This window comes from Sceloporus undulatus, chromosome 2 (genome assembly GCF_019175285.1).
Source record: "Sceloporus undulatus isolate JIND9_A2432 ecotype Alabama chromosome 2, SceUnd_v1.1, whole genome shotgun sequence".
NCBI lineage: Eukaryota > Metazoa > Chordata > Lepidosauria > Squamata > Phrynosomatidae > Sceloporus > Sceloporus undulatus.
The window spans coordinates 170,417,172-170,429,466 of record NC_056523.1 but is presented as its reverse complement, the minus strand read 5'-3'; the positions used below and the strand labels follow the sequence as shown (position 1 = coordinate 170,429,466).

General features: G+C 43.0%; 1 protein-coding gene across 3 annotated transcripts in view; it reads left to right on the top strand.

Moving 5' to 3' along the window:
- The first annotated feature begins 217 nt into the window (after nucleotides 1–217).
- Nucleotides 218–12,295, top strand: part of PRPF40B (pre-mRNA processing factor 40 homolog B) — a 34,512-nt gene continuing 22,434 nt past the window's right edge. For 2 of the 3 annotated variants that reach the window (XM_042451681.1, XM_042451682.1), the window contains exons 1-6: nucleotides 5,723–5,815; nucleotides 7,424–7,573; nucleotides 7,660–7,740; nucleotides 9,523–9,550; nucleotides 10,601–10,626; nucleotides 11,516–11,593. In XM_042451681.1, the coding sequence (XP_042307615.1) occupies nucleotides 7,424–7,573; nucleotides 7,660–7,740; nucleotides 9,523–9,550; nucleotides 10,601–10,626; nucleotides 11,516–11,593 (363 nt within the window). In that variant the 5' untranslated portion in view covers nucleotides 5,723–5,815. Of the gene's footprint in view, nucleotides 330–5,722; nucleotides 5,816–7,423; nucleotides 7,574–7,659; nucleotides 7,741–9,522; nucleotides 9,551–10,600; nucleotides 10,627–11,515; nucleotides 11,594–12,295 lie in introns of those variants that run through there. The other variant, XM_042451680.1, reaches the window with a different exon arrangement.

Below are 12,295 nucleotides of genomic sequence, written 5' to 3'. Positions count from 1 at the left end.
GCTGAAGTCCCAAACATCTGGGGGACCAAAGTTTGGGAACCACTGGGGCCCTAAGACAAGGGCCACTGTGTGGTGGATTTGTAGTGTTACACGTGGGAGGGAGCCAGGGCAGCGAAAGCGGTTTATTTCCTCAGTGTGGACGCCCCTTGGGCCTGCTCTGCCTCCTCTTGGCGCCTGAGGGAGAAGAAGAGAGGAGGAGGAGGAGGCCTCTCCTCAGTCCTCCTCCTCCTCCTCCTCCTCAGCCTCGCCTCCTGCTCCAATCGCAACGGCCCTTACTGCCGGGTGGGCTGAGCTGAGGCGCCCAGCTGATGCGAGGCTCCTCGGCCATGGTAATGTCCGTTGCTTTGTTACCCCCCGACCCTCCCCTGGAGAAGGAGGAGGAGGAGGAGAAGGGGCCCAAGGAGGGAGGGATGGGGGGCGGAGGGGGCCAGGGTGGAGGGCGAGGGATGGAGGAGCATCCTCCTCCTCCTCCTCCTCTCAGCCCAAGGAGCCAGGGTCTCCCCTGGCTCCATCCAAGGTGGCCCACCTCCCTCAACACAAAATGGAGGACCTCCCTGCCACTGCCAGGGAAAGAGAAGGGAAAGAATGGAGGAAGGCAATGCCTCATTACAAAACCTTGGTCAGGCTGGGAGTGGAGGGCGTTTTGGGAATGGGATCCCCTCTTGCACAGAAGAATAAAAAGATGCAAATACTGCAAATGTCAACCCATGCTTCTTATAGTCAGAATATAGGGCTTTTTTTATTTAATTTGACATCCCTCTTGGAGATGTATGTAGTTTGAAATGCAGGGAATGTCCTGGGAAAGGTGGCCATACACGTCCTCCTTTATTCCAGGACCTGTCCTCCATTTTCATCCTCCTTGGAAGTCCAAAATGTCCCCCAGGACTAAGAAGCATGAACATTGCAGAAAAATAAATGCACACAATTATAAAGGGCAACCCATGCTTCTTAGTCATGCTCCTCAGAAAGGAAGGGTTTTTCTTTTGACATTCCTCTTGGATATTATTTATATAGCACTATAGATTTACTCAGCGCTGTACATACAATCAATAAAATAGATCAAAATAGATACGGATATGTAGTTCGAAACATGGGAAATGTCCCAGGAAGGGGCAAGGTGACCATATACATCCTCCTTTATTCCAGGGCCTGACCTCCCTTTCATCCTTTTTGGAATGCCAAAATATTTAGGAATGCCAGAATTGAAGATTTTTTGACATTCCTCTTGGATATATAGTTTGAAATGTAGGAAATATCCTGGAAAAGGGCAAGGTGACCATAGACATACTCCTTTTTCCCCCCCAGAACCTGGCCTCCATTTCAACCCCCTTCTGTCCAGGAGGAATTCTAAAATGTCCTCCATTTGGATCAAGACTAAGAAGCATAGGTTTATCGTTCTATGAGTGGTTTTTTAAAAAGTTTTTTTGTGGTCATGTCCTCCATTTTTCTGCCATATCCTCCATTTTGCAGTGCCTGGCATCCTTGGAGGTGAGAGCATCTGGTCTCTCTGCCTCCCTCCCTCCCTCTTCTGCCCACATCACCCTTTTCTTCCCTCTCTGGTCTGTGGTTGGAGGTGGCCCCCGGGCACCCAGGTGTGGTTAGGGTTACAGGGGTACTAGACTGGCAAGAGAGGCCCAGGGGCCAGGTAAGAAGGTGGGCTTTGTTCAAACACATATAGTGTTTGTTTTTATTTATGTATTGAAGACAGTTGTCCCTCTGTATCTACAGATTCTTTATCCACGGATTGAAGAAGCCACAGCTTGAAAATTTTTAAAATATATATAAAATTCCCAAAAGTAACCCTTGATTTTTCTATTTTATATAAGGGACACCATTATGCTATACCATTGTATTTAATTTTTAAAATAATAATAATAATAATAATAATAATAATAATAATTATTATTATTATTATTATTATTATTATTATTATTATTATTATGGGACTTGAGCTTCCACTGATTTTGGTATCCACGGTGGGTCTTGAAACCAAACCCCAGCAAATATGGAGGGCCCACTGTTTTTATACTCCCACTCTTCAGCCACAAGGGCTTTCATGGCATTTTACAGATTGTTAATTTGGCAGTCCCCTGTCCTCAGGCTTACAACTTAAAAAGACAGTGGCACAAAAGGAGAAGGGAATGGCAGTGGGGAAGAGAATCAAGTCTAGCAGATTATGCCAATTCTTCTCTCCCTCCAAGGCCAGGTGTTCAACTCCTTTTCTCCTCCACATACACACACAGGTGTACATGAAAGGCATGTTCAACAATATAGCCATGCTAGTCTGTAGAATCAGTATGTAGAGAGATCTTGTAGCAGCTTTGAGACTAACTGAAAGAAAGAAGTTGGCAGCATGAGCTTTCATAGACTTCAGTCTACTTCCTTAGATGCTTTTTGCAAAGCATGTGTGCACACATCCCTGTCTCTCTCTGTGGCGAAGGAAGGTGTGTGCATAAAATACAACGGAAGTGGGTACCACCAGTTTTATCCTATAAAGGCTGAACCTGGGCCAGCCATATCCTTTCAAGAGTGTAAGGATAAATTAAGATGAGTTGGGGCCACATCTGTCCACCACAAGGTGGGCCACAACTGAGTGGGAATCCAAGCTCACACAGGTCAAACCCAGCCCCATGTCTGCTGCCTCTTTTCAGTTCTATATTTGCACACACCTTTCAATGCCTATGGGAATGAGCACATGGCAGTGAATAGAACACATAGAAGCATGCATATGTCATGATAAGCACACAGAAATGTACATACCAGGATGGGTGCAGTCGTCCTCAAAGAGACAGAGATGTACAAATAAGGCAGTAGGCATGTGTGCATTTATATATGGATATTGTTGTTTTGTGCTTCAAGTCATTTCTGACATAGGGCGACTCTAAGGGGACCCTGTCACGGGATTTTCTAGGCAAAATGTGTTCAGAGATTTGCCATTGCATTCTCCTGAGGCTAAGAGGCTATGACTCACCCAAGGTCACCCAGGGAGTTTCATAGCTGAGTGGGAAATCAAACCCTGTTCCTCATAGTTCAATGCTCAAACCACTAATGTATGAGTTATATTAAGAGTGAGGCACTTCCAGCCTTGGGATTAAATCTAGCCCTTTTGGGGGTGCCAGTCTGGCTCATTGGTGTTCCAGCATCCCCTTCACTGAAATAATGCGGGGGAGGGGGGGTTTCTAGCTTTTCATTAGGTCTCCTTCTCAATTCCAACATGCTGACACATCTCTCTTAAGGCTTATTTAATAGCACTGAAGGGTTGAAGATAAGCATACTGGTCTTTTGGTCCCACCCCTTTCCCTCCACCCACCTCCTGGAATGTGGCCCCAAAGAATTTATCTAAGACAGAATGCAACTCTCAGGCTAAAAGAGGTTCCTCACCCCTACATTATGTGGATTCTTGGTTCCCGGCCTTTGGTTCTTCAGATGCTTTGGACTTCAGCCTCCCAAACGTTTTACTTTTGGCCAGGATAAGTGCAGCTTTGGGGAGTCCCAAACACATGGAAGACCAAAGATTGAGAGCCAGTGTTGTTGATCTAAATATGCAAAATCATCCAAGTATATGAGGAAGCATCAAAGGATGGATGTCCACCTGCAGACAGCCAATGCAGATAAATCTGTAGGTGCAGACAAAGGGAATCTGATAGACATGGACACCTGTATATGTAATGAATATACAAAAGAATATGCTAAATGAGTCAGTTTCTCAAACTGGTCTTTGAGAATTGCCTATATCTGAGGCAAGGAGCCCTAGATTAGTACTGAAGAAACTTCCCTGAAGAGCAAGCTGAGAATAAACTTATTGCCTGATGTCACTGTCAGAGGAGAGAGTAATTTGAAGTTGCTGAAGTTGTTGTTGTTGTTGTTGTTGTGTGCCTTCATGTCCTTTCCAACTTAAGGCGATCTTTAGGTTAACCTATCATGGGGTTTTCTTGGCAAGATTTGTTCAATGGAGGTTTGCTATTGCCTTCCCCCTGAAGCTGAGAGCATGTGCTCAAGGTCACCCAGTGGGTTTCATGGCTGAGTGGGGAATCGAATCCTTGTCTCCATAGTCCAGCACTCAAACCACTGAACCATGCTGGCTCTACACGCAGATAGATTGCAGGAGAGGGGGAGCTATTTGGTTCTCCAGATGGGCCTACAGTTCCTTGGGGGTGCATTGTTGGAATTGTTTGCTAAAATATCTGAAGTGACTGCACTCCTGTTCAAGAAGCTTCAAAAGCTTTGTGGGCTCAAATTGCCTTAAAATGAATTTCCCCAAGCTATGCATCAGGTGAAGGGCTATAGCTTGGAGGAACCCTTCTTTTGCATGTCAGTCGCCCCAAGTTCACACTAGGAAAGATCTTACAGAAAACCCTGGTGAGTCTTTGCCAGTCAGTGTAGACAGTCATGAACTAGATGGGGTAATTTTATCAAGGCAGCTCCCCATGTTCCAGTTTAGGTGATAAACTGAGGCTGGTAAGAAGCTTTGCTCAGAGATTAAAGAGAACCAGTTAGGTTTGGTCTAGCCCTTTCCCAGTTTGGTCCTTGACTTACATGGGAGAGAACAAGGCAATCTCCAGATATACTTCCATATATTACTCATTTCCACATATAGCCATTCCTCACAATTTTTCACACGTAGTTGTTTCCATCTACTGCAGGCAAGCAGATTATTTCTGAACAATCTTTTCATCTCTCCCTATGTTACTTCCCAAGGGTGTGTTGCTACCCAAGAGTAATCTTTGTCTGCTCATCATACAGGAGAAGGTGATTTAAATTATCCACGTGCTGGAGCATCTTCTGTACAAAAGAAGACTATTAAAGCATTTGGGTTTTCATAATTTATGAAGGAGATGGCTAAGGAGGGACATGATGACCTTCATAAAAAGGGTGAATGATATAGGCAAGAAACTTTCTTGCACAACTAGTATGTGGAGTCAGCCCATATTTCTACTATTTCATGCAACTTACCATATATACTTGACTATAAGTCAACCTCATGTATAAGTTGAGGGCAGGTTGCATGGCTAGAATTATGGATTTTGATATAACTTGTGGACAAGTCGAGATTAACACTTAGGGGTGATGCAAAGGATAAAGCCAAGGAAAACTGTGCAAGAAAACTTACACAATTAGCATGACCGTTTGTGATCACACTAAAGGCTTCATGGATGAGAGAATGTAAAGGAGGCGTGACTTCTTCCAGAACGGATGATACTCTTGCCTTTCACCAGGGGATGGTCCTTTTTATATAAGAATTAAAGTACTTACATTGGTACTTACATTGATCCTTGGATAAGTCAACTCAGGTTTTTGGAGTCAATTTTTTTGACTAAAATTTGTAAATTTATACATGAGTATATACAGCAGCATACGAATTTCTAACTAGTATGGGATGAAAGGATGACCTCTAATGTAGGGGTGGAAATAATGTGGCTTTCCAGATGTTGCTGAACTACAATTCCCATCAGCCCCAACTAGCATAGTCAGTGGTGAGGGGTGCTGGGAGGCCCAACAACATCTGATTGGCATGTAATTCTCACCTCTGCTTTAAGGTGTATGTGCTTGTGCCTGTGTGTTTTAAGGCAGAGGTGGGCAACTTGTTGCCATCATACTGGCTAGGACTGATGAGAGTTGCAGTCCAAAATCATATGGAGGGCCACACATGTGCACCTCTGCTATAAGGTTCAGGATCCAGGTATGGGGAGCCCCATTCACTTTCTCTATCTTTCTTTTGCAGTCAGCTCCAGATTCAGGGAGTGGCCCTCCTCCTGGGCAGCCGGCCCCATTTCCCCCTGCCCCACCACCTCCGCCAATTCTGCCTCCTCCTTTCGTAAGTCAAGTGTTGTTCAATTTGCATTTCAGCAGGTGTGTGCATGAATGAGAGTGTTATGCAGTTGATGAAGATCATCAGGATCCGTTGGGGATTTTGAGTATATCTGGAAAGACCACAAGGGAAATGACATGTTTGGATGTAAATTGTGGGCAACAGTCTGGTGTTGGGAGACCTGCAATGGAACCCTGAAGAGACATGCAACCCGTTGTTATCCACTGCACCCTACCCACAAATTGAGGGGACATGAAAATCCTTGAAGGATGTATAAATGGCCTGGAGGGGTTATGACCTACAGGCAGCACTTTGCCGGCACACTGCAAATGGCAGGAAGATGGTGACAACAGTGATGATTGCACCATTAACATAAAGTTTGCATCAAATAGTTTAATTAGAACAGAGGCCTCTGTGCCTGAGGAGCCTACAATCTAAAATTCATCACTAGGAAAGGCAACTCACACTGCAGAGATAATCCAGTTTGAGATGTCTTTAACTGCCCCAGCTCAGTGCTAGGGAAAACTGAGAATTGTAGTTTATTGTAGCACCAGAGGTCTCTGACAGAGAAGGCTAAATCTCTCACAAAACTACAGTTCCTAGAATTTCCTAGCATTGAGCCAGGGCAGTTAAAGCAGTCTCAAACTGGATTATTTCAGCAGTGGATTTAGGACCTGAGATAGTAAAATAACTCCATTTAGAATAATCTTTTTAGTCATGGTAGGAAACTGTGATAGTTAAAGTATTAAACTAAGCTAACTTGTAGCAGGCTTAGGGTGGGAAATGTATGGCCTGTGGGTGACACAAAGCCCCTTTTCCCTGTTTGCCTCCCCCAAAGCCCCTGGCCCCTCCCCCAAAATTGGAAAAATATTCACCCAGTTTTCCAGCCAAAATATGGTACCCATGCACACAAAGTGCTACAAAAATGTGTTGATTTGGGTCTCCCTACTCCTCACAATCCCCCCAAACTGGGAGTGACACTGACTCACAGAGGGGCCCTCCCCCTTCTTAGTTGCCCTATTCTGATAATATGAATCAAGGCAGCACGCTAGCTGCTCTCTCCTGGGGAAAATTCTCTCCCACGTTCAGATCATTCATATACTTACCAGTAAGTGTCAGTGAAAAATGTCCTCCAAGAACCTTTGTTTTTGTGTTGCTCACTACCAATTGGAAGCAGTGTTCTCTTGGAAAGATATATTACAAGATGCATTCTAGGGGAGATGGGCAAGGAGATGTCTTCAAGACCTTAAAGGTCATGACAAATTTTGGAGAAGTTCAGAACATGGCCGTGTTTCCTCATTTATTTCTTTATTGGGGTCACAGTCAGGGAGTGCTATGTCTAAAACATGGATTAGGGAACATTATCAGAATTTCAGGTATCAGTTATTCATGTCTGTGGTAGAATTTTGTAGGATTTGTATGTGATGCATACAAAGTGTGTGTATGTGTGATGTTATATTTTGAGGATTATTCTGTGAAAGTAGTTCCTTTTTACTATGTAATCTAATTTGTTTTTAGTTAGAGATACTCAAGATATGTTTTGCTAAATGGCATCTGCTTTTGGGTACCTATGACTGGGGAATACTATCTTTGTGTATTTCTCGTTGCTTCCAGATGCCTCCTCCTGGGATCCCACCTCCCTTTCCCCCAATGGGATTGCCCCCAATGGGACCACGTCCACCCCCTATGCCACCCATGCCCCCAGGTATGATGCCGCCTCCCCCGCTGATCCCACCCATGCCTGGACCACCACCCTTGGGACAGGTAATTCCCATTCACAGTATCTGTATTTGCCTTTCTGGACAATTGCTTTTATAATGCACATGGTCTTGCCTTCTCTTTTATTCCAGATGCCCAATATGGTGCCACCCATGCTGCCTGGAATGATCATGCCCGGGGTACCCGCTGGACCTGTTCCTGTCACTGGAGGGGTGAGTGTCTGGGAGAAGCAGGGATTCAGGGGAGTAGCAGGTAGGTCAGGAGAAGTGGAGAATCTTTTTCAACCCTGGGGCTGAATTCCAATCTGGGAAGGGTCAGAGGTGTGTATTCCTTCTAGAAGACTTTTTGGTGTTGACTGCAAGGGCTTTTGACAGTATGCTGTTTTATTTTCTGTCATATTTTGTGTTTTGATGGGTCTGTTTTAAATTCTTTTAATTCTATGGCTAGTTCAGTGGCACTTTATTAATCACATGTGCTTTTACAAAGATCCTTCCTTGTGTTTTTGTGTGTATTTATTATAATTCTTATAAGCTGCACTGAGTCCTAGTTTTAGGGAAAGGTGGGACAAATATGAATTAACCACCGTAACAATAGCAATGACGATGATGATTCTGCTACCAAGGTCATATTGTGGGGAGAAAGACTAGATGTTTGTTGTTAATTGATGTCAAGTTGACTTTGACTTATGGCATTCCTATGAATGAGACATCTTCAAGATAACTGTCTTGCTCAAGTCTTGCAGTTTCAGGGCTCTGGCTTCCTTGATTGAACCAATCCATCCTTTTTTCTTACAGTTGTAAACCCCTTAGACATTGCTTAGGCGGTATGAAGCGGTATATAAATGAAGCTTGTTTTTCTACTATCTTGTTCTTTCTAACGAATCATGCCTTCTTGTGATATGTCCAAAGTAAGACAATCTCAATTTAATCATTTTGGCGTCTATGGAGAATTTATGCTTGATTTGCCCTAAATTCTTACCAATTTAGAGATTTCTCCACCAGTGATTAAAAAAAAAAACACCACACATTACTTCTATGATATTTTTGCAGAAGTAAGCCCCACTGTTTCCTGGACACCAGAATTCACTTCTAGTGCAACAACCTTCTGAGAGCTCAGTTCTTTGGCATTAGATTGCCTCTTATCTCCCAATCATTGATCAGAGATAACAGCAAAAGCAGCTATGGATTCTATGTATGTCTTTTTATATGTTTGTATAAAATTTAATTTAAAAAGAAGAAGACATGGGTTAGGTGGGGAACTCCTCTCCCACAGGCTGGTGGTTCTCCATCCATGATGTATTATGTGAGATGCCAGAAATTATACTCATAGTTGGAGTTATTTGGCATTTAGAGATAAGGGCAGGTGTGCCCCTTGATATTGGCTTAATATATCTTGTTGTGGCCATGTCAGTATATGTGTGCTACAGGGTACTTTGGGTCTGAAACATAGTGTTGCTGAGTAGAGCTTTGGACTCCAGCTCCCAGAATCCCCTCTACCAGCATGGTGGCAGGAGCTCTGGGGATTGTAGTTCCAAAAGTAATATTTCCCAGCTCTGCTCTTGGCCAGAAGGTTGGCTATTACTGGAATTGGAGATTTTCAGATGGTGGCTGCTAAGGCCAAGCAGCTGTGGGTCATGTTATCAACTTGGCTCAGGCCAGTGAGACAGCATTTGCTGGCCTTCGGAGGTAGCTCGTGGATAGCAAGATTAACTGTTGAAAGAAAACAGCAGATGCATCAGGACCTTACTAAATGTGACAAACCCAAACAATATTGTGTTTCAGTGGCCTCCTTTCCCAAAAGTAAAGGAGAAGGGACAGTGTGTGTGTGTGTGTTGCACAGCCATATACTTAATCCTTTCCTCGCTGGCTCTAAATCATTCTGCTAGGCCTTTTTTTACACACTTGGCAGAGAGGGGGAGATATTAGAATTTTCCCCAGTGTTGGCTGAGAGTTAAGTCCAAACACCTTGATTTACCTCTCATTTCTTTTTGCCAGGCAACCCCTGTGGCAGACCCATCCAGTGGTAAGCATTCTGCAGCTGTATTTCTAATGCATTTGCAGTGCATCTATATAAGGAGCTTTTTGTGCATTTCTGTGAAAAATTTGATTTGCCCATCTCCCTCCAGATCCTCTTCCAGATGTTTTTGGACTGCGATGCCCATCAATTCCAAACAGCATGGCTGTTTGATGGGATGGGCTGGAATGATGGGAGCTGTAGTCCAATGACATCTGGGGAGGAACACAATTGGCCCACCTCTGAAATAGAGTTCTGCCACTTCCCAAGCTCTGGCGAGAGGGTCCTTGTGCCTTCATTAGGTGGGTGCTTGGGATGAAACCAGCAGCCACAGAGTTTCCCAGTTTAGGAATGCTCAGGGATGTAGAGTGGTGCACATGCTGCATTTTAGCCCCTAACATAACTGCTAAGGGGGAATTGCCCTGGCTGTTATCATAGCCATTTTTTTTTCATTCTGTAAAATAAGATTGTAACTAAACTTATATTTTACAATAGATTACTGTAAAAAAGTTTGGATCCTGTGCCAGAGGTGGGAAAAGTGGGTTATTAATTGAATGAATGAATGAATGAATGAACAAGTAAGTAAATGTATAATGGCTCTCATCAAAGGCTTGTCTAGGTGAGATGGTTTTCCATGCAAGCTGAATCCCAGTCTCCCACAGTCGTTTTTATTTTTTTTTAAATGAAATTGGTTCCTGGAGAAACCAGCCTTCTGAGCCCTAAGCCATCCTACCTATGTAGGCTGCATCTACACTGCAGAATTAATGTATTTTAATACCATTTTAACTATCATAGTTCAGTGTTATGGAATTATGGGATTTGTAGTTTTGTAAGATATTTAACCTCTGTCAGAGAACTCTGGTGCCACAGCAAACTACAAATCCCAGGATTCAGTAGGATGGAGCCATGGCAGTTAAAGCAGCATCAAACTGCATTCATTCTGCAGAGAGGGAACAGCTCTGGTCTCCCTATCATCACCTTGGGATTTCACAACCTTTTGCAGGAGGTCCCTGCAGGAGGAATGACACCATTCCTAATCTCTGCTTTCCTTTTTTGCAGCCATTGTGACTCAAGCAGCACCGGTGGTGAGTAATTGGCCAAAAGTTTTTAACAGCATGCTGTAATTTTTTCAAGCAGGTTGCAGGTGGGGATTAAATGCATAGTTCCTGCTTTTTTATTGTGGTAAATCTAAATACCATCCATTGGAATTTGTCTTTTTTATTGCAAGATTGCCATATCTTCCTAATACTTGGACTACAATGCTTCTTTCCTTTTTTAAAATTGTTTTTATTAAACATAACCACGATCACAAACATTTTTTATAAATATAGCTAAAACACAAACACTAACAAAACAAATGAAATTAAACTACTCAACAAAAATAAACATACACTGCTGTCTACCCCCGCCTCCCCCACCAATGGATATATACCACTATTTCTCTACTTCCTTATACATGATAAAATATTTATGCTTCCATCACATACCAATTCTGTTTACAAAACCTAAAACTGATTCATATCCTCAGTGAGACTGAAAGTATATGATAAACAATTTCTAGTCTTTCTTAAAATTATTCAAAGAGTTCTCTTTGATAGATATTATCAATCTGTCCATTTCAGCAAGGTCACTCATCTTCCTCAGCCAATCTTTTTGTATTGGTGTTTGATGCTTCTTTTTTGTTGCCAAGGTCAATGCAATTCTTCCCCAGTTGGGGGTGTTGGGTAAACTATGGCTGTCATGTAGAGCATGGTTAGGAACTTGCTGGATAAGCATCTGGGAATAGGAATGTAAAACTTCACGGAATTCATTCCCCCATGCAAGAATAAATAATTTCAATGATTTTTATCCATGCTGTATGAAAGTAGTTTTCTTTCTCCTTTCCCTATGCAAGAAAGTATCATTTCAGTTATTTTTATTCCTGCTCTATGAAAATAGCTTTCTAGTTCTTGTGATTTTCTTTTCCCCATTCAGATCCCCAATCCATTGACGGGGGCCATGCAACAGAACATGATTGTCGGTGGCTCCCAAATGTTGGATACAGGCCGGAAGGTAATTAACTGTTGAACAGCAGCAACAAACCAAAGGGATTGTGAGGTTGAGAACAGACTTGCAGAGGTCATAGATTCTTGCTCAGAGCCTTTCAAAATGGCAAAATAATGGTGTGCTTGGACTTGTGCTAGTCCAGAAAGCAGTGTGCCTTCCAGAGAACCTCCATTCCATTTTGAGGGAGGTGGTCTGTGTCTCTAGCTTTAGAGTAGAGATGAACCCTAAATAAGCCTTCTGAAAGTGAGAGAGCTTCGGGTAACATGGAGTGTATTTTTTATATGTGAAAAGACTATGAGTTCTGATGCTGAGAACAGATTCCTGAGCTCAGGATCTTCTAATTTCCAGTTAGGTTTTTTGCATCGTGCTCTGGTTGGTAGAACTGAAGGTTGTAGTAAAAGAAACTAAATAGACTCTGCAAGCCTGAAGTCTGCTCACTCCTGCTTTAGTGGTATTGTAATTGTGAGGCATTAAGTACAACAGGGAGACTGAGACTACATCTGCACTGCAGAAATGATGCAGTTTGACACCACTTTCATTACCATGTTTCCATCCTATGGAATTGTTGAATTTGTAATTTGTTGTGGTACCAGGACTCTCTGACAGAGAAGGCCAAATATCTCACAAAACTACACATCCCAGAACTCCATAGCATTGGGCCATCACAGTTAAAATTGCATCAAACTGCATTATTTGTGCAGTGCAGAT